Below are 21,664 nucleotides of genomic sequence, written 5' to 3'. Positions count from 1 at the left end.
TTTCCCCAAGGTTAACCTTGATATTGGTAGTTAACCTTGATACTAAGGTTAGCTTCCGAAGAAAGGTGGCTTTGGTTTTTTTTTTTTGGGGGGGGGGGTTGTTTGTTTTTTTAAACCGCTAAGATACAGAACGCAGAGACTAAAATTTCCCTGGAGGACCCAAACTTTCCCCCAGTAACAGTGTGGTGTCTTTACAAAGCAGACCTGACCTGAATCCAAGACTCTCACACAGCTGCAGGACTCAAGCCAGGCGGTCAGGCTGACAGTGGCTTGACAGGAACATAGGAGGTCTTTTCAAGTGTAACCTCGGGAAAGTCCTCCATTTCCTAGAAAGAATGGTTAAAAGAAAGCAAAACCTAGGACTTGCAGTCAGAATCTTGAGGTTCCTGTATTGGTAGGTCTGCCTCTTACTGACTTTACCTCACTGATGAGTCTTGCAGAGCTGGGCTTCCACACGGCTTTCTGGCTAGTTGCATCTTGCAACTCCCTTCTCAACCTGCAGACAAGGAGAGATGTTAACCCAGGCCAGGCTTTACCCTTTTGGGGTCACCCTTCCCAGAAAAAGGGGAGTCCACACCAGTCTGTTAGGACCATGGTCGCACCTGGTCTCACTGCCTCCTGGTAACTCTCACCCACTCACAAAATCATTTCAGATCTCCTCCTTCCTGGGGAGACTCTCTGAAAGCCAGCTCACCAGCACCACGACTGAAGCCTTATTGTCTCTCTCCTCATTTCTCCTCCTCCTCACCTGGTCGTGCGACCTCATGCCGTGCCCACGGCCTGTCTCCCTGCACCTTGCCCGTCCATGCACATTCCCTAGTAGCTATACCCGATGAGCAGCGATGCCTCTCCTCGATTCCACGGCACTTCTGTGCCAGCAGCCCAGATTCTCAGGCTGATTCTCGTGCATGTTCCACCTAGTCTTGCGGGGGACAGTATGCAGTACTAATCCGTAGAACTGGCTGCTCCTGAAGCCAAAGTGTTACTAGGTTGGCCAAAAAAGTCCATTTAGTTTTTTCCATAAAATTAAAGACACGTGTTTCATTTTCACCAATAACTTTATTGATTTGGATACTTTGAGTATGTTGGCGCTCTCCCACTATTACTAGTGGGTAGAGGCCAGGGGTGCTGCCACACGTCTTCTAATGCGTAAGACAGCCCCACAGCAGAGGATTATTTGGCCAAAGAGTTAACAGCACCAGGAAGCTTCGCAAACCACTTTTGACTTGTTCGATCACTCATAGTACCTTCTCCATACACCGCGCAAACCTTTTTTTGCAGCTCACTTACATTTTTACCTTTCTTTAAATAATAAAGCATGTCAAAAATGTTGTGTATATTCTTCCGTCTTCAATATTAAAATGGCTGCACAAAAATTCACCAATTTTGGTAAGTTTTTTTAAATGCTGACAGGACAGTTGTCACAATACAATGTAACAAAATTGTTTCAAATGAAGTTAAAAGACAACTAAGTACTACTAGAGCCATTGTACAGAAAAAACAAAATGAACATTTTGGCCAACCCAGTACATTTCCTTAACCTATTAAGTGCCTTGTGGAATAGTGCTAGCCAACAGAAATGTAGCATGAGCCATATCAGTAATTTCAAATGTTCTAGTAGCCACATTAAAAATCAATTTTTTTCCACACTAAGCCTTTGAAACTCAGTGTGTTCTCTAGACCTCCAGCACATCACGTCCTCATTAGCCACGATGCAGGTGTCGGAGCCCCTTGTGGCCAGGGCCGCAGCGGCGGGCCACACCGCTCTGGAGAGCGCCTCCCGGTGGCTCGGGTCTCCGTCAGTCACGGTGGGACGGGACTTTAGTGAAAAGAAGTAGTACTGTCAACCCTCCTTATTGTCTTCATTCCACTTACTTCCAGAAGTCTGGGTTTTTATTTCTCTTCTTTTTCATGTTGATAATTCCTTTTCAGCCCTGATTTAATTTTGATAGCATTCCATTCTCTGAACTGTCAGGCATATGGTTTCTGAATTTCTTGGCACGTAAGATAATTTTTTTTCTCTGTATTTTAATTTAGGTTTCAGAAAGATTATCTTGAATGTTGAAATGCTTGTGTTCTTCAAGCCAAGGTGAATGCAAACCTATGCGGACATGTAAAACACACTGTGAACGCGTCACCCAGTGTGATTTAGGGTACTTGAAAACCAAGGTTACAGCGTACTACCAGAGTTCCGCAGAGAAAACGGATGCCTTTGCAGCTAAGGCCACATCCCCACATGCAGAAGATGAAACTCTGGTGTCACATCCTAAAATAGTCCCCCAGAGGGTCCCCCTGGAAGAGGGCGTCTGGGAAGGTTGGGACACTTGAAATACTAGTTCTGAGGGACACTTAAAAGGACAGGAAGGAGGGCTTGTTTCGCCTGGGGAAGATGAGGGCAGGTATAAAAACTTTTTAAATACCTGAACGCCTGTCACATAGAGGAAAATGCACATGTCCTGGTTGGACCCAGAGAACAATAACCCCACTGAGTGAAGGTCATAAGGAAAGGCAGATCTTATGCTTACACTTAACACAGAGACCTTTGACCCCAGTAACAGGCATCCAAATTAAAATATTAAGAAATAATGTTTTTTTTTCTCGCTGTTGCGGGAGGGAAGGTGGCTGTGTTGCTGTGGAGAGGAATAGGGAATTGGGGGGTCAGGTAGATGGCCCAGGCATCACGCATTCCCTAGATAGAGCCTCTCCTGGTATCATTTCTCTTCCCCTTCCTTTTCTTAACAGTTAGAGCAACAGAGGCAGCAGTTGCTCACCGAACGCCAGAACTTCCACATGGAGCAGCTGAAGTACGCGGAATTGCGAGCCCGTCAGCAAATGGAGCAGCAGCACGGGCAGAACCCTCCGCAGGGGCACCAGCACTCGGGAGCACCTGGCCTGGCGCCGCTGGGAGCAGCAGGGCACCCAGGCATGATGCCTCACCAGCAGCCGCCACCCTACCCTCTGATGCAGCACCAGATGCCACCGCCCCACCCGCCCCAGCCAGGTGAGAGGGGGCTCTGCCCCCAGTCGAGGCTGGTAGCCTCGGGCTAACCACGCTGCTGGTGACATCTCACTAGAGCTATTCAGGATGTCTGTTGTCATTCAGGAAGTTGGAGACAAGCGAGATCAGATCTTGTAGCTGGTGCTCTTTTAAGATCACACTCAAGCACACCATTTGACATTTTTGGTGAAGTGTTCAGATTGCTGTCCGTCTCATGGCAGTCTCGCACCCTGCCAACCACGCTCAGGCAGGCGTTCCTTCTGCCGAACCCTGTGTATCCCAGAGTGCCTCCAAGATGCATCCTTAGATTGACTGTACTTTTTTTTTTTTTTTAACTTAAAAGACGTCTTCAGAGAGAGACACACAAAGAATAGTACAGTGAACTCTAAGCCCCAGCTTCCACAGCCATCCCCTTTCCGCCATTTCTGACTCTTTTATGGAACCGTTTGACTAAGAAGTGGGGAGGGTGGTGTGGTAACCCCCCCACACCTGTTGCATGGCAGCAGCAAGATTATCGGCGTTTTCTGTTGCTCCTTGCTTTGGGGTGAGAGATAGACTCCAAAATGTACCTCTGACCAGTGGGAATCTTGTTCTTTAACATAACGTTCTATCGTCACACCCAGGAAGAGTAGCCCAAGTTCCTAATACCGTTAGTTAAATGTCTTTGAATGCTGCATATGATCGAGTCAGTATTCAAATAAGGTCCAGTGTTGCGTTTGTTGATAGCTCTCTTCAATCTCTTTTACTGTGTTAACAATTCCCCCTCCTTTTCTTTCTTTCTTTTTTTAATGTCATGCGTGAATGGAAGAAACCAGGGTTTACACCTGTGGCCGTGCCCAGTTGTGTACTCAAGGTGCACAGTGTCATTGCACCTGTCCTCCCCTTTCTCCCTCCCACTCGGCTCCCATACACCAGAGGGTTGCCCTGGATATTTTAGCAGATTCAGGTTCACTTTTGGGGGGGCTGGCATTTTTCCTACACTGTCAATTGATGCTGTTCATGACGTTAATAGAAGACGGTGGATTCAGTGTTGCTGGGCTGACCCATCCGTTACTGAGTTCCCCTCATGCGTCACCCAGGGTTTTATCTGCCTTGGAGAACACTCTCTGTACCCGTGTTTCCATCCAGCATTGCACACAGCGAGGTTTCTAAACTTACTGCTCCTTCTTCACTCACTTACTTGTATTTCTTAGTAATTCTTTTATTTCAGTTAAAAAAACCAAAACTTTCTCCCTTAGTCATTTACTTACCCTGGAAATCAGTCCTTATAGGAAAGGCTGGGCAAATGCATCACCCTTTCCCTTTACTTATCAGTTATTTGCATAAAGAGTTAGTACCACCTCCCCCTGCCAAAGATGACCGGCAAGGGTCTTTTTTCTATTGTGTGTGTTTTCAGTATTGTGAGTTTTTGTATGTTTGATGTGTTTCAATTCATTATGGGTGTTACTCTTTTCGATGCTCGAATTGTCCTGTCTGTAGCTTGTGGGGCCCTTTCAGGGTGACAACTCTTCCCAACACTTAGCCACCTTGAAAGCTGAATGCACACTTCTTTTAAACCAAATAAACACCGTAATTAAAATGTACTTTTAATTCCACCTTTCTTATCCCCCATCGTTTTCCCTTAGAAGGCAGTGTGTGTGGGTGTGTTGTGTAGTGACTTCATCCTGTGAGATGTTTCTAATGACCCTGTAGTGATGTGCCGGGGTTTGTGCTCCCTGGGGAGGGGATGTGGACTCTTTGGGCCAGGCCTGCAGCGGTGCACTAAGGCGAAGAGAGCCAGACCCTTGTAAACCAGAGAAGGGCCTGATCTGACCAGTGTCAGTTGGCCTAACCTCCTCAAACAGCAGATTTTCTAAGTCTTCTTGTGGAAATAATCAACCATGTTTTGCCTGAGGAAGCCACGACGGGAAAAACTGACAACTTGTACTGTCAACATGAATCTTTTTTTAAAATACTTTATTTATTTATTTTTAGAGAGAGGGGAAGGGAGGGAGGAGAGGGATCCATCAGTTGCCTCTTACATGCCCCCAAGTGGGGGCCTGGCCTGCAACCCAGGCATGTGCCCTGACCGGGAATCGAACCAGTGACCTTTCAGTTTGCAGGCCGATGTTCAGTGCACTGAGCCACACCAGCCAGGGCTCAACATGAATCTTTAGTTCACAACTCCAAATGTGTTTTAGATAGTCGTTTTTGTTGGCTGTACTTAAAGCTGGGGCTGGGCTTACTGTGATTGGGAAGCATTCGTTTTCTCTCTCTCTCTCTCTCTCTCTGTCATACATACACACACACACACACACACACACACGGCTGTTAAGTTGCAGTTGTGGCATTACCAGCCATCACTAGACGTGCCACTTGATCTCAGTGGCATCCGTGGACGTAGAGGTGGTGGTCTGCCAGGCCCACCACACACGGTGCCCTCTTCCTCATCCTCCTCTCTGTCTGCTTGAGCGGATATTAAATTCTCTGTCTGAAATCTCATTTTCTTCAAAGTTAAGCTTTCAAAAGATAAGAAAACCTAACAGATATGATCATAGAGTGACTTTTTAAAAACAGTATTTCTTTTAGAAGTTGACTTCCTAAAAGTATTGGGGTAAATATTTAGCATGAAGTTCAATGTAGCTATTTGGTATTTGGTTCCCGGTGATGTTGGACCACCGCTGTCCGCAGTAACAGCTCACAGAGAATCTGTAGGCCCCAACATCTGCAGTTAGCTTGTGAAGGTTGGGCAAAGAGGTGCTCTGCCTTTCCCCTAAACTACACCCTGGTGAGAAGAGGTGTTTGAAGGCCAGGCCCTCGCCCACGTGTCACCTCGTTCTCATCTGCACGTCGCGGTGGAGCAGCTGAGGCATGGCCAGGCCACGTATCTCGCTGCCTCGTGGAGCCAGGGTTCGTTCATCCTCGGCTCCGTCTGATCCCAAAGTGATATCCCAACACTGCCCCCACAACACAGGACTGACAGGCTCAGATACAGCTGTTCTCTTAGTAAGGCAGGACAAAAAAGGTAGAGTTCATAAAAATAGGTCATTTCTCTTTTTCCTTTCTCACTGAAATTGGCTTAAGTGACTATGTAAAGGATCAATGCATGCATGAGAGCATTTTTTAAAAATCTGAAGAAATATTCATGCAGCTTTTTTTAATTGAATTAGAATGTACATATGGAAAACTATACAAATCAGTCCTGGCTGGTGTGGCTTAGTGGATTGAGTGTCGGCCCGTGAACCAAAGGGTCACCAGTTCGATTCCCATTCAGGGCACACGCCTGGGTTGCAGGCCGGGTCCCCAGTAGGGGGCACGTGAGAGGCAACTGCACATGGGTGTTTCTCTTCCTCCCTTCCCCTCTCTCTAAATATAAATAAAGTCTTTTTAAAAAGAATAGAAAACTATACAAATCATAACTGATTTAGGCTGGCGAGCTTTAACAAAGAGACTCTTGGAGGCCTGTGTAACTGATGCCCAGAAGCCCCATCACCCCACTCAGCCTCCTCCCTCCCAAGGGTAACTCTGACACCTGTCCTGCTTTCTGACACCACGGACTCGCTGGGCTGGTCTTGGATGTTCTCTGAGTGAAATGACCCAGTGAGTCGGTGTCCGACCTCTTGCACTTGGTGTGTGTGAGGTGTTGTTGGGAGTGGTTGTCTCGTCTGTTGGCCGCGTTTTCCTGTCGGCTCCACCACGTTTACCCGTCCCCTGTCCTGTCGGCGGTTTCCGAGTTCCAAAGAGTAAGCACCGCTGAGAGTGTGCACGTGCGTGTGTCTTTGGGGACGGGTGCACATTTCTGTCACGTGTCCCCAGGCAGACACGCGGTGTGCATCTAGGATGGGCCATAGGACGTGCGTGTGTTCGCATCAGTAGGTGGCGCTGCCACAGCTTGCTTCCAGTGGCGGTTTGTGCTCCCCCAGTGGTGTGGACCCTCCCGCACCTCAAGGTTGTCGGTTTTGTGCCTGCCCCTTTTGTGGGCTACTGCTGGAGTTGGAATGTAAAGTTCAGTCAAGTGTGTCAGTGAAGTTCAGAACTACAATTAATTAAGCCCTTAATTTAAAAGCTGCCTTAATATGACCAGTCCAGAGAAAGCTGGCTGTGGCTGGGAACCTGGCGCAGCCGGGTCCAGAGACTAGCTGGGGGCGGGCGGAGCCCTCTGGATTAGGCGGAGAGCGGCTTTGGGCTCTGGTTTGGCACAGGCCGAAATCAGGAACTACGAGCATGGTCCTTTCGGTGAATGTTTCCTAAGTTCCAGAAAAGTTAGCAGGCTGTGGCGTCTGTTAGGAGCTGCGGGTAATTATCCAGGTCCGTTGGTCAGCTCGGGTGTTGGGGAGACTTGAGAATGGGTCAGGAAGGGAAACCCCAGCCTCTGAAAGCTAGCAAGGCTAGGGGCGTGGTGACAAGGTCAAGACGGATTTGTCACCGAGAGCTTCATTTGCCCAGCTTCCTGACTGAGACCCTTGGAGTTCAGTCGTGGTGTAAATACAGAACTGGTGTCAGTCTGTAGCAGAGCCCGTTGAAGTAGCAGCTCAGTGTCGTGATTCTGCGGGGCTGCCAGACACTGGCGGACTCGGGCACACAGTGGCTTAGTATTAACCGACACTGTGTTTCTCCCATTTAGTTCGCACCTCTGTGGTCCATGTCCGTCTCCGCCCCCCCCCCCCCGCCCCCCACTTTGTAACTTGTTTGGATGCTTAGACCTCTGTGGGGGGGGTGCAGTCTGTGCGCTGCTCTCTCTTCACCCCTGGCTGTTTCATCTGGCCCTACCTGACTCACCTGAGAGCTCCAGCCTTTTCTGGGTTTTGTCCCTGTGTCTGACACAGCACCCGAGCTGACGTGTGTCTCCTAGCCACAGACAAAGGAAGTGCCTACAGCAGAGTGTTCTGGTGCACGCTTGGTGAATGGAAGCTGGGGGAGGCCCCGGCCATCTTTATACCACCCTTAGGCTTTGCTGTTCTTCAGAAATACACAGCACTGCGGTGCGTCTTTCCATTTAAATTGTAAAGCAGTGTGTTTCCGTGGAGAGATTCCTAAATTCCAGCTTCACAGTTCTCGCTGTAAGACCTCTGTTCCAGATGGCACATGATGAATAGTCGCGGTAGCAACCTGTTCTGGAGCCACACGCGTAGTATCCCCTCACCACACCCTGGCCTGCAGTGTCCATGACAGTGCGTGGTGAACCAAGAAGCAGGGTGGCCTGGGTAGTGGCTGAGGCTTCGTGAGGTGCCCTTGACTCTGCTGCTTGCTTGTGTGAGGAGGGTGCCCCTGGCTGCTGGGCATATCCTTCATGGTAGGTTGGGCAGTCCTCTGGCGGCCTTGGCCCCTGTCTAAAGTAAGATGACCTATCTGTGATTGAGTCCAAAGGAAATGACAAGAGTCCCACATGTGAGTGCAGTGCAGGCTCTGCCCTCCCCTGGGCATTTGTAGTAAAAGGCGTGCTCTGCAGCTTTCGTGCCCGAGGATCCCAGAGTGGCTGCCGCATCAGGGAGCCCTTGTGTGTCTCTCCCTGTGTGAAAGCAGAGGGGATTAAGTCTCTATGTTTCCTTATTATTAATGCATAAGAATTGTTAGAAGTGCCTTAAAAATCAGAATAGGAATTGATCTGATTTGATGAAAGCTCAGACACGGTAGAGGTGATATTTTAGTGATAAAACTAGAACATTTTGCATCAACTATTAAAATATTGTTCAAGGAAGTTTTTTTAAATTATTTTTTATTGATTTTGAGAGAGAGGGGCAGGGAGGGAGTGGAGAAACGTCGATTTGTTCCACTTACTTATGCATTCATTAGGTGATGCCTATATGTGCCCTGACTGGGGATCAAACCCGCAACCTTGGCATATTGGGATGATGTTCTAACCAATTGCGCTACCTGGCCAGGGAAGTTCAAGGAAATTTAACCAAGGCATTAGGCACTTGGCTTTTTAAGCCTGCAAGGTGGCCCCACTTACACAGCCCTGGCCGTGGGAAAGAGTGCTCCGGGAATGGGAAGCCAGTCCTCACGCCACCCCAGCTCACACTGAAAGCGGACGGAATAGCTTATCCCCTCAGCCAAGGTTTTCTTATCTGTGGTGCCTCGGATCCTGCCTACATTGCGGGTAACAGCTGCTGAGCTGCTTTCCGGAGTAGCAGGTTACGCTCACAAAGAGAGCAGTGAGGGCTCCGTCCTCAACTAAGAGCGACTGTGGCAGGCGCCCCGGAAGCCGCTGTGGGAGCATCAGTCTCGGAGGAGCCGGGCTTCCCCTCACTTGGCCTTGATCGAGTTGTTTCCGTTCTGCGGGGGACTCAGCTGGCGGACTCAGCCAGGGGACATGCTGTGGGAGGTTAGAAGTGTGCTCAAGATTGGAAATGCACAGTTTCCTTCCCTCCTTTCCTGGTTTCATGTTCTTCTCCCACCTGCCTCTGCCGTTCTGAAGAGTCAAATTAAATCCTTAAATAATCTTCCATTAGGCACGATGGGCGTAACACTTTAGTAAAAGAGCTAATAAACCTGAGAGAGTATGAGGGATTTTTCCACTAGGCTATACCTAATTTTAGCCACCCTTTCCATTTTTTAGGCTTCAGATGCCTGCTGTTTAAAGAAAAAATGACAAAAACGCGTGTATGTAGGTCAGACTCCCAGCAGTTAGGCTTTGGTGGTGCTGCTGTCAGTCCGCGGCTCGCGTGCTCTCCTGCCTCTCTCTCTGTCGGGGAAGGAAATACCCAATTTTTTTTTAAGTGGATAATACATACATAAACACTTTACTCTTAATTTTACTTACTGATTTTAGAGAGACGAAGAGAGAAAGAGAAACATCTATTTGTTGTCCCACCTGTTTGTGTTCATCAGTTGCTTCTGGTACGTGCCCTGACTGGAGATTGAACCCGCAATTTGGGGATATTGAGACGATGCTCTGACCAACTAAGCTGCCAGGCCAAGGCCATAAACACTTTTTATTTTGTTTGGTTATGGCCTGCTCCTGTGCATCTCAGGTTCACGCGGGCCAGGCTTCTTCATCTTTAGTGAGAACTAATAGAGATGCCCTCAGACATTGTCATCCACTTAAAAATGGTGAGACCTGTATCGGACACCAGAAAAGCCATAAGGATGTTTAGATTTTAAAAGGATAGGAGTTGCTTTACAAGAAATTGATTTGTAGTTTTCCCCAAGTCTCTTAAATTCTATCCCATATCAAATTTGAGCCTTAGAAATCTGCTTTTCCAAGGAGAGATCCTCCTTTCAGGCTGGCTGGTGTGAGTGAGAGAATGAGCCTCAGGGTCAGACAGACCTGGGTTTGCATCTCAACTCAGTCTTTGTTCCTGTGACTTGGGCCAGGTGACAGGGCCTGTCTTCCTACCAACCTGCAGGATTCAGGGAGATGACTGCCACTGTCTGGCAAGTACAGGGCCAGATTCAAGCGAGACATTCTTCTCCCCTCCCTGCTGGCTCTCTAAGTCCACTGCTCGTGGCACACCAGCACTGTGAGCACAGACCTGTGGGTGGCACAGGGACATCGCTCCCGCTTGACGCTCCGTGCTTCCTTGAGAAGTGTCTCTCTGCACAAGGTCCCAGAAGCAGGACTTCTCTCTGGTCCTTCTGTTTGCTGCCACCTCTCCCAAGGAGCCACTGTCTCTCATGCCCCAAGCACCTGTATCCCGGTGACACTATGCCCCATGTGTGGCAGGAAGAGAGGAAAATTGTGATGTTCAGAAGACTCTGAAATCGCTACCAAGAGAAAGGAGGGGTTTTTTAAGTTGTCGGGCTTATGGCCTTGAGAAACCCTAAAGCTGACCTATCTCAGCTTGTTGTCATAAAGATATGGGGAAACAGGTAAACGGGCCACTGCCGCGGAGCAGGTAGCTTCGGAAACAACACTGGGGGGCTTGACAGCAAGAGTCCATAGGCTCATCCCAGCGTGGGCAGGATGGCCTTCGCCTGGTGGTCCTGATGGCCTACAGCTGACTCGCCCTGTCGCCAGATGCCGAATGCCAGTTTGGAGGGTGGTCTCTGCTGGGAGCTGGGTGCGGGCTGAATAACTGGCCCACTCACTTAGAGGCTGCAGGGTTAGTATCACATAGGCTGCTGGAAGAGAGGTTGGGCCCCCCCACCCCCACCCTAGACTGTCATCCACACTGTCTTTGGAGCCAGGATACTCAGGTCAGATCTGGGCTCCCTTGTTAACACACTTCATGGCGTCAGGCAAGTTACTCCCTCTTTGCATCTTCCCCTTTCACAAACTTGGTGACTTAAAGTAACAAAATAATAAAACTTTATTCTCTGGCAGTTCCAGGACTTAGATGTCCAATCTCTAGCTGCCGTGCTTCCTCTGGGGGCTATGGGGAAGGGGACGGTTTCTTGCCTCGTTCAGCATCTGGTACCTGGCAGCACTCCTTGGCTTGTGGCCGCATCTCTCTCGCTCCATCTTCACATCGCCTTTTCCGCTTTGTGTCTTCTCCCTGTGGCTCTTACAAGGACGTTTGTTACTACATTTAGGGATGATCTCATCTCAGGGTCCTTAACTTAAGCACATGTACAAAGACCCTTTTCCAAGTGCAGTTGCACCTCCAGGTTCCAGGTATTGGAACGTGTGTGCATCTGTCCGGGCGCTGCCATCCAGCCTGCTTCCAGGCACCGCGGCAAGTGTGTGTTAAGTTAAACACCTATTTTAGGAAGCAGAGCAGACTCATAACTGATAAGAAAACATGATCCCTGGAATTAAAATACACGTCCTTAAGGGTTAGGGTTTTTTTTTTGTTTGGTTGGCTTTAGCGTTATATCAGGTCCTTTCACATGAACGGTTTCACCTGAGCCAGCATAGTGTGGTGGGAAGGGTTGGCCTGAGAGTCAGCAGACTTGTGTCTGATTCCCCCTACAAGTTTTGTGACCATGCAGACATCTCTTAACTTTGCTGAGCTGCTGTTTACTCTCTGTAAAATGGAAACTTTTGCTCTTCCTCTCAGAAGTGTTTTGGAGGAGCCAAGGACATAGTAAGACACCGACAAACAGCTCCCTCAGTCATACAGGAAGCCGTGCAGTTTAGTGGGGCAGGTGCTTAGCTTGTCCCATGTCACCTGAGGAGCAGGCTCAAGCATCCACGTACCTGCCTGTGAACACTCATCTGCATTGGGGAGGTGGAGGCGGATCCTGCTGTTCTGTTTCCAGTTTAGTTCGCCTGTACTTGCCTGCTGAGGATGGTATCGGGTGGCTGCTGGCTGGGAATCCCAGTGGTCAGCCAGGGGCTCGCTCGGTCAGCCCACACCTTGCTCTCAGCGCCACAGCACGAGACTTGCAGACTGCTGGGGACAGGTGGCTGAGACCGAGGAGCTGTGTGTCACATCACTTAGGTGATCGGGCACTGAGTGTGCTCTTCCTTCCCTCTGTCCCCTCACCCAGCACTCATCTGGCCTCTTGGTGAAGGCCAGAAAGCACCCCTGCTGTTCCGCTGTCAGCTTCCTGGAGAGAGGCCTGAGAGAGGCTGACAGTGCTTCCTGACTTGGCTTGGGTGCTCTTGGCCAGGTTGAACTTGGTAGGAGGCAGCATGTACTCAGTAATAGGTAAGGACGGTATTATCTGTTCTAACACGTGGCTTCCACTTGTCATGAGTATATTAACAGTATTCTTTCGCCTCCAGGTTCACATTTTAGAGGCCGGGGCTTGAAAGTGGGCCTCCTGCCTCCAACAACGGAAGTATCTTCTCTCTTCCTGTTGCCCCACCTGTCATCAGAGAACCATTACTAGGCACTTAGGGGTGGTAAACAAAGTTTGCACTTCGCAGTGGCCTAGGAAGTGCTGTGTGGGAGGGAGGGGGCAGCACAAGGGTCTCCAGCGAGCTCAGAGAGTAGCTCCTCTTCACCAACTTTGCAGAGGACTCCCCACTGACCTTTGAGATTCTGTGCCTTGTTCACTTCATCTCCTGTTCCCAAAGCCAAAGTCCTCCCCTCCTCTCCTTCCACCCTACCTGATGTCACACGCTCCATTGGTGTGATTCTTTCTCCTCCTCAGCTCAGCACTTGCCCCTCCCCAGGATGCCTGCAGGGTGCTGTCCCCGACTGCTAGCTTGTGCTGGGGCCTACCTGTCCTTCCCTCATTTAGCTGCAGGTTCTCTGCAAAAGCTCTTTTCTTCTGAGTTAGGTACAGCCCATAGAACTTTCAATCATGTGGAAAATCAGGCCCATGTTCCTGCCTCCTCCAGAACCTTTTACCTAGTCCCCTGGAGCCTTACCTTTTGAGCCCCACCCGTTCCGTGCCTGGTTCACATGATGCCCTCTGCTCTGCATCATGTCAGGCAGGCAGCCCAAGGGTGGGCGACAGGGCTCTGAAACCTGGGCACCGTCTGTCCCCTCTCGAGCCTGTTGCTCCTCAGTGGAGTCCGGGTGATGGACGGCAAGGCGGTGCAGGCACCACAGAGGGGACGGTGAGTCCGGAGTAGTCCACAGCGGTGGTGCCCCTCAGAAACAACAGGAGCAACACTCACGTTACTTCCTGAATGATTAACTCGGGCCAGGCCTTGTGCTATCGCCCTGTCCCTGCCCCTCCTTCACTTTATTCACGTGCCCCGTCTTCACCGGAAGGCTCCTTGTCCTTGCTCCTTCCGTAGTTTTCCCTCGGCGTCCCTGCCGTCCCTACATGTGCACACACTTCGTGTGTGGCTTGTACTTGCTGTTTGTTCCCGTTCTCTGTGTCTGTCATCCTTCAGATTGGTCGAGTGTCCCACACAGCCCGCGTCTGTCCTAGCAGAGGCACGTGACAGCTTTGATGGCCGACGCTCGTTGTGTGAGAGCGGTGGTCCTGTTGCCTGGCCTCCCAGCAGCGGGCCCAGTGCCCGCTCCGCCTCCTCTCGGCAGTTGGACTGAGTTGCCCTTCAGCAGGTGGGCCTCCGAGCTCCTGCTGGGCTCTTGCCTGCTGGCATGTATTGTGCTTAAAAAATAGTACCCCAAAGACAGTGGACCACCTCTACCTCTAATTCTTGTACCTCAGTGGGGTTCTCTTCATTGATACCCCTGGAGTGAAGAACTTGTGTCTGTGGTTCCTGGGTCAGGGACCAGACACTGGAAATAGACAGCGTAGGGCTTGACACTTTGTGTGTCTTCTTCAGACAGGCCTTTCTCTGAGCAGCGACAGAAGTCTCCCCCCCCCCGCTCCGCTCTGTGTGTCTTCACTGCCAGCTAGCCGTCAGGGACAGCCATCTCCCGGGTCTCCCGGGACTGGGCCTCAAGCGTTCTTGTTTCCAGCTGTCCCGGGACTTTGCGTCTGAATGCCCACACTGAGTCTCATACAGTTGACCTCGCATAGTACAGTCCTCAGGTTTTAACACCAGAGAAAACTGCAGAGATTCTTTCTCCTCGTTCTGCGGAGAGTGTAGTTGCCCTTACATAAAGGGGCTGCAGCCTTGCTCTGTGCCTATTAAACTGCCTTCCTTTGTTTGTAGCTCTTTAAAACTGAGCCCAGCAGCCTGGCTGGTGTAGCTCAGTGGATTGAGTGTGGGCTGTGAATCAAAGTGTCCCTGGTTTGATGCCCAGTCAGGGCACATGCCTGGGTTGCAGGCCGGGTCCCTAGTGGGGGCCACATGAGAGGCAACCACACATTGATATTTCTCTCCCTTTCTCCCTCCCTTCCCCTCTCTCTAAATAAATAAACAAATAAAATCTTTAAACAAAAAACTAAGTCCAGCAGCCAAACCACTTGAGTTCAAAGACTAATAAACATCCACCATCATGCTAGAACAGGATTAGCAAACTTCAGCCTGTAGACCAGACTGGCCCAGCTCCTGTTTTTGTATGGGCCAAGGCTAAGAACGTTTTATACAGATTAAATACTTGAGGAAAACTCAAAAGAGGAGGAATAGTGGTGGCACATGAAAGTTGCATGAAATTCACAGTTCAGAGTCCAAAAATAAAGATGTGTAGAGACACAGCCACACCGTGTGGTACATGGCATCTCGGACGCTTCAAGCTGCAAAGCAAAGGCGAACCAGGGCAGCGACGGTGTGGCCTACAAAGACTCAATATTTATCATCTGGTTCTTTACAGGAAAAGTTTGCTGAAGTGCTAAGGGTTCAGTGCGAAGCTGAGTACAGGAGGTATTTTACTATTCTTGTGTCTCGCATCTCCTGTCATTAATTTCAAAACAATGGGAGGGGATGAAGGAGTGAGTTGTCTTTTACACTCTCTTCACCCCCCCCCCCCCCCACCCCTTTAGTTCTCCAGGGCTGCAGGGCCTTCGTGGTGGAGGACAGGGAGAGATTTTTTTGTGACCAGGACTTGGGGATTCCAATCAGAATCCCTTTTGAGTGGTGATTTCACAGTAGCGACAAAACACTCTTGGGGACACCTTCCCTTGAAGGCTGTGTGTGAAGCTCAATCTTGACTTCAGCTGTAGTCCGTGGATTGTGTACCGACTTGCTGGTAGCATCCTCCCTCCGTTCCCTGTGGCCTCTGCGCGGCATTCAGCATCGTCAGGAAGATATTTGGGAATTCGCGGTTCATCCAAACTGGCCTGAATGAATGCTTTCTTTTAGGATGCTTTTTTTGTAATCACGTCTTAAGACTACCTGCCTGTACCAGGGTTTAGGGCAGTCATTCATTCACTCCGCAGACCTGCTCCATTATCCCTCCCCTCCCCCCCAAGAAAATGTTGTTTTTAAGTGAGCACAGAGATTATTGCAGATACTGCTATACTGGTATTTCAGATCTTTTAGAGAGATAGGTGTGTGTTTACACTTAGCAGCCTTGGGTAGCAGTTGATCCCTTTCTTCTCAGTGCACTTAACTTAGGACTTTAAATCTCCCTCTACAGGTCAGATACCGGGTCCCGGTCCCATGATGCCTGGGCAGCCCATGCCAGGCCGCATGATTCCCACCGTTGCAGCCAACATCCACCCCCCTGGGAGTGGCCCTCCCCCTCCTGGTATGCCGCCAATGCCGGGAAACATCTTAGGACCCCGGGTAACCCTCACGGCTCCTAACGGCATGTGTAAGTAGCGTGCTGGGGGGATGCATTGCCCAGGGAAGGGCCTCTCCGGGAAGGCTGTGGACGGGGGAGCGGGGAGGCTTTGTTCCCTGTGATTTGACAGGTCCCCAGACAGTGCAGCCTGTGGCGTTGGATTCCGGGTCAGTTTTTGGCCGGTGCTCTTCTGCACCCCCTATGGGCAGGTGCTCAGGTGATGAGTACAGTGTGCCTCCAGCCGTCCACTCGTGTGCCATGGCCTCCCTGGCATGCGCGTGTGACCCCAAGCTCTGAGGAGGCTGAAAAGACAGTTCTCTCCACTCCTGTCTGTTTGAGCCTGTCCAGTTTGGGTCTCGGTAGACCTGCTGAGCTGCTGGTGGTTATTTTTTTATAGGAGCCCTTTATCAATACAGGGTTCAAAAGTAGTGGGTGAGAAGGAAAGAACCAGAACTAGTTTAAGGCAGGAATAACAAAGTGGTTTCTTGTAGCCACTCTGACATATTGGTGGAGGCTGCTTAGACCAAGGAAGGAGTCTTCAGCGGCTGTGTTGTGAAGGGTGTGAGGGCCCAGTGGGCTCAGTGGAGAAGGCACCGGTGCTGCTGAACAGTCGGTCTGGCGGTATGTGGGCGGCCAGGCCATTTCTCCCACAGAGCCCTTGTTCTCCTCTAACCTTGGCCTCCAGACGGTTGCTTCAGAGGCTCTGCCCTGCCTTTTGTTCCTGTAGACCTTCTCAGGGAGAGCAACCCCAAAATGCCACATCTGTGATCCCACGTTCACTTAGAAGTTCATGGATGTGCCAAGGAGCTAGCTCCTGTTTACAGTAGAGAGAGCCAGGAAGCATGAGAGCCTGGCCTCCCGGAGCTGCAGTGGGAAAATGAGAAATGCACAGCTGGATGGTAGTATAGGTTTTCCACGAGGCCCAGCAGCGCCTGGAGAGCCCTGGGGCGCTCCGGGGCACTTCCCAGGGCCGGGAGGCAGGCTGCATGGGTAGAGGCAAACCCCGTCCTGTCCGGACCCCAGGAGCTGGGGCACGGTGGGTGCACAGAAGGAAGACAGCGGTTTTGCCAGGGGTGTGTGGAGGGTCGTGGCAGTAGAAGAAAGTGTGATCTGTTTAGAGCCAGTGGCTAGAGGCTGGATGCAATTTAGCAGGCACCCTCCTTCCTTGGCAAGAAAATGCTTGCCTTGCCGCCTTCCAGGCAGCACAGCAACGTGTCAGCCTGCTGGGAGAGTTGGCCGGTTTGCCCTCCCTGTCGCGGAGATGACATCATTGCTCTCCACCACTGTCATACCCTCTGATCACCCATGACTTGTGACCCCAAAGGGCCCTTAATGGAGCACCTTGAGAATATGACGGGTTGCAGGCCCCCTACGCCCACGTCCTTCATTCCAGAAATGAGGATTTCAGGGTTTCTGAGCTGCCAACTTGGCTCTCAGGTAGCGGGCAGCCTCCACAGGCGAGGGCCCCCCTCCTCGGGCCTTAGCGTTCTCCACCGAAAGACGGCCCAGGAGATCCTATCAGTGGGCTTTCGATGCTTTGCAGAGCCTTGGCGGTTTGATGGAAACCTCCTGCAGGGAGGGATAGGTGAACTGACTGGTGAATAAGCAAGGCTTCACTTTAATTACTTGTTTCATATGTTTTCATTTCTGGCAAAATTTAGAGGTTTGAAAAAAACCAGATTAAATGATCTCTAGGGCTCTGTGTATGCTAAAGCAGCTGAAGTTGAAATAGGAAAGAGCCCCAGACACTCATACTAACATTCCCTTCAGGACCTGACCCAGTTTGGGCCAAAAATCCAAGAATTGCAGTTCAGGCACAGTGGGACTGTCCAGGGCTGGCCAGCCTGTCAGCAGCTGCCTCAAGGGGAAGTTCCCTGGCCTTGGCCAAGACAAATAAGCCATTTTGTGCCCAGATAGACTAAGCATAGTGAGAGAAAAGACACAGCTTGCCCAGGAAAGAACTTAACCGAAGAAACAAAACTAGACAGCCTGTTAAAATACATAAAATGAAAAAGTGATTAAGCTCTGAGAAGGTCTGGAGTGATTCGTGGAAGAGATAGGCCTTGAGGGGCACAGATTCAGACACCTCCCATGCCCCAGCCACACCTGGATTGGGAGCAGCAGCAAGAGTGGGGACCTGGTGGTTCAGGTGGGCCCGTCCCGCACAGACCTCCCTGGCTGCACTGGTTGCCTAACGTGGAGAAAATGACTTCCTGTGTCATTTTTCTTTCCCAAGCCCCTGTGTTTCTGCAATGACAAGTGACTGTTGGATATGTTTTCAGATCCCCCTCCGCCACAGCAGCAGCCGCCGCCACCTGCAGATGGAGTTCCTCCACCTCCTGCTCCAGGCCCACCTGCCTCAGCCGCGCCCTAGCCTGGAAGATGGGGGATGTCCACGCCCAGCGCCACCTGCTGGGGTGGGGATGGCAAGACTTACGTTCCTCAGCTTCCTTGGGTTTCTTTCAGGGTTTTTCTTCTCACAGCCCCAAGCACGTGACCCGTGTCCCATCTCTCCCCATTCCTCTTGCTGCCCCCCTCCCCATGCTCTGACGCCCCTCGAATTAGGTCCTCAGCCAGCATTCTGGGGGGCCTTGGTGACAGTGTGCCCTGGTCATTCTCAAAATCACCTGCGTCTTCCCTGTCCTGGTATGGGTATTCTATGTCTTTATCATTTTCGCTCTCCTGTAGTTTTTTATTTGTCTTAGGCCTGTGTGGATGTTTTATAATCATACCCCTCCACCCCCCCCCTTTTGGTTATTATTACTTTAAAGGAGAGCATCCGAAGTTAATAGGAACCAAAAAATGGTGATGGGCAGAGGGTGTAGCCAGTGGGGACAAACCTTAAGGCATTATAAGTGACCTTATTTCTGCTTATCTGAGCTAAGAATGGTGCTGATGGTGACATTTCATGAGGCTTTTGCCACACGCAGATGCACCCAAATCCACAGCGATGGGGAAAGGGCCTCCGTTGATGGTTCTCCCTGGCGAGGACTGTGTGGGCCTCCACCCTGCCTGGCAGAATGTGTCCCGCAGCACCCAGGTGGGGAGGGTGCCAGCATCAGCACAGACGCCTCCCCGGGCCCACAGGTTCCGGTCTTCTATGCAGATGGTTTGTTGCATTGGGGCGGGTGTTTTTGTTTGTCTGAAGGCAGCGTGAGCTCTGAGGGCTGCCGTTTGGAGAGGCATTCCTTAGTTCCCGGGACTAGCCAGGAAGGTTGTGGGGCCGAGGACAGTGGTCACCCAATGAATCTAGCCCACTACTCACTGCTTGTATGCATTCTTTCTTTTTCTCCCTCTTAAAAAAAAAAAAAAAACTTTAAAAAGAATAAGTAGATAGTGCTGAACATTTTAGCTCACGGAACTTGGTTAGGACGGCGGGGTGCAGGTCCCCTCACTACCTCTTGCAGCAGCCAGGGCAAATGGAATTCGGTGAAGCGGTACTTCCGGCTTGGGACGGGATCCGACAGGTGGGGCTGGGTAGGCAGCCTCATCCCTTCCGCCTCCCTGTCTGAGATCTCACCTTCCGGCTACCACGAGGCTGCCAAGGGGCTGCTGGGTGCATCAGGGAGCTCCCTTGGCAGTCGGAGCATAGTGCTTTGAGGTCTGGGGCTGGGGGCTGAGAGAGCGGGATGGTATTCCAGAGGAAGAGCCACAGAAATGCCTTAATTCGAGCCCATTTCTAGCCCTGCTGATGAGTGACTTGAGCGCTCTTGGTTTTCCCCTCTGGTCCCCATCGCTTCCCCTCTGTCCATTGTGGGTGTGAAAAGGGCGTTTCTGGTAGAGCTGAGCCCAAAGCAGCTGACCTCGTCACTTCACAGCCTCCAGCGGCAGTTTCATGGAGAATACCAAGTGAAACATCTTCGGGGTATCTTTTCTATATATTTTATAAAGCTTTACATATGAGAGGGTCTAGGTTGGTGTTTGTAAAACACCTTAGAACTTTTTTCCTTAATATCAGAAAGCAAAAATAATAATAATAATAAAACCACAATTAAGATTTGCCTTTCAAACCCTCAGGTGTTGCCTCTTCCCAGGTGGCCCTGGTCACCCTCGGAGCACTGGGACCAAGGAGACCTTGTTCCTTTGCGCGTGTGTTCAGGACTCTGGGAGGGGCGACGAACTTGCCCCTCCCGGAGTTGACTTCCAATGCGTTGGCCTCCAGAAAGACCCCGGTGCCTTCTGACAGTGGCCAGGGTGGTTCCTGTTTCCTGCTGGTTTTTCCGAAAGGAAACTCATTCCAAATACTTCCCTTTTCCACTGGGGTCTTAGAAGGAAAATGAAATTCTGGTTCATGCTGTGGTCCCTTGTAACCTCAGGTTTTTAATGCGATCACTTTCAAATGTAAAAGATCCAGGTGGAAGTATTTTTACTATGCTGGTAATAACCCTACGGAACACCTGAATTGTTAGCCCTGTTACGTTTCAGCGCGCGTGGTGGCTTTCTCTTTTCATGTCTTTGATCTGGTTTCATTCCTGTAACACAGCCACTCGATTTTGTGCGGGGGAATAATACGCGGTTTTTGTACGAACGTGTTCCTCACTGTGTTGTTATTTCGGAAACATGAAGGGAGGGAGTTTGGGGGAGGTTGGAGGAAATTGATCCAGAAGGCCTAATGTCCCTCTTTTTCAGCGAGCAAACGGAATGTCATTTCTGGATTCTGGTCCATTCTCTGCATCCCTACACCAGTTTCTTCACGTGTTCTGTGAAGGTCCTGATTATTCAGCCCCATTTGGTCCTGGTCAGCAGTTATAGTTCAGTGACTTGGGGCTTCCTGGCTGACTGGCCACCTTCGTGCTGCCTAGGGAACATACAGTTGACTGTCCCTTGCCCACTGTTTATTTCCATGGCCAAGGTGAAAAAAGATGTGGAGGTTCTTCAGAGAGGGTGGCCAGTGCCCCAGCACCTCCCAGAGAGGCCTGATTTTGCTTGGTGACCTAGAGAATGTTCGTCGGGGTGCAGCTTAGCCAGCTCCTAGTTGGAGGCAGGCCTTTATGTACTCGTAAAGACAGCCTTTGAGCGCCCACTGGTGCAGACCCTGTTCAGGAAACAGAAGCCATTGTCTTCAAGGTGCTTATGAACCAGTGAAGCAAAAGGAGCTGGTCTGTGTCTGCCCGGTGGGGAGCACAGGGCTCCTCACAGCAGCGCTGGACTGCCTGGGCTTTGCCTTCTGACCTGGTCCAACCCGTCCTCTAGTGAAGAGTGCTGGAGCCAGTGGGGCCCCGGGGAGTCCTGCATTTCCTGAGAGGGGTTAGAGAGGTTAGTTCTTGATCCCAACAAAAGACTGGTTTATAAACTCCAGTGTGAATTCTTTCTAGAGCCTAAGAGGACATGTATAATCAGTTAGCTTTCCACCGCGACTCCTTGGGCTCTCACTGTGGAGAACCTCCCCCAGACATGATTAAGAACAGCAGTTTTCCATCCTCGGTGGGCCCGGGATCACCCGCAGGATTGTGGGCCCCGCCCCCAGAGCTGGTGCAGTGGGTCTGGGGTGAGTTCTGACATTTTGCATTTTTAACTGGCTCCCAGGGGATTCTGGTACAGGTGGGCAGGGACCACCTTTTAGGACCAGTGATTGAGAGGGTTGTGTAGTAGAGCAGGTTTGCTGCAGTCCCTGACAGTTCATCCTAGGGGCCCATTGATCCCATAACCACTGGAGGCCTATTGTGTGCGGGCAGTGGAATTTGTGTGCAGTGGAGTCATAATTACAAGTAAGGTAGACCAAGCCCCTGCAATTCAGGCTGCTTAATTCTTGTAGGGTGGGGGA

The 21,664-nt window shown here is 50.6% G+C and overlaps 1 protein-coding gene across 1 annotated transcript in view; it reads left to right on the top strand.

Moving 5' to 3' along the window:
- SMARCC1 (SWI/SNF related BAF chromatin remodeling complex subunit C1) overlaps positions 1–20,428 on the top strand; it is a 112,150-nt gene extending 91,722 nt beyond the window's left edge. Inside the window, exons 26-28 of the mRNA XM_053929345.1 lie at positions 2,743–3,001; positions 15,754–15,930; positions 18,183–20,428. Coding sequence (XP_053785320.1) covers positions 2,743–3,001; positions 15,754–15,930; positions 18,183–18,274 — 528 coding nt within the window. The 3' untranslated portion in view covers positions 18,275–20,428. The remainder of the gene's footprint in view (positions 1–2,742; positions 3,002–15,753; positions 15,931–18,182) is intronic.
- Positions 20,429–21,664: the final 1,236 nt, after the last annotated feature.

The sequence above is a fragment of the Desmodus rotundus genome, chromosome 8, assembly GCF_022682495.2.
Source record: "Desmodus rotundus isolate HL8 chromosome 8, HLdesRot8A.1, whole genome shotgun sequence".
Lineage (NCBI taxonomy): Eukaryota > Metazoa > Chordata > Mammalia > Chiroptera > Phyllostomidae > Desmodus > Desmodus rotundus.
This window is presented reverse-complemented; position numbering and strand designations above follow the sequence as displayed.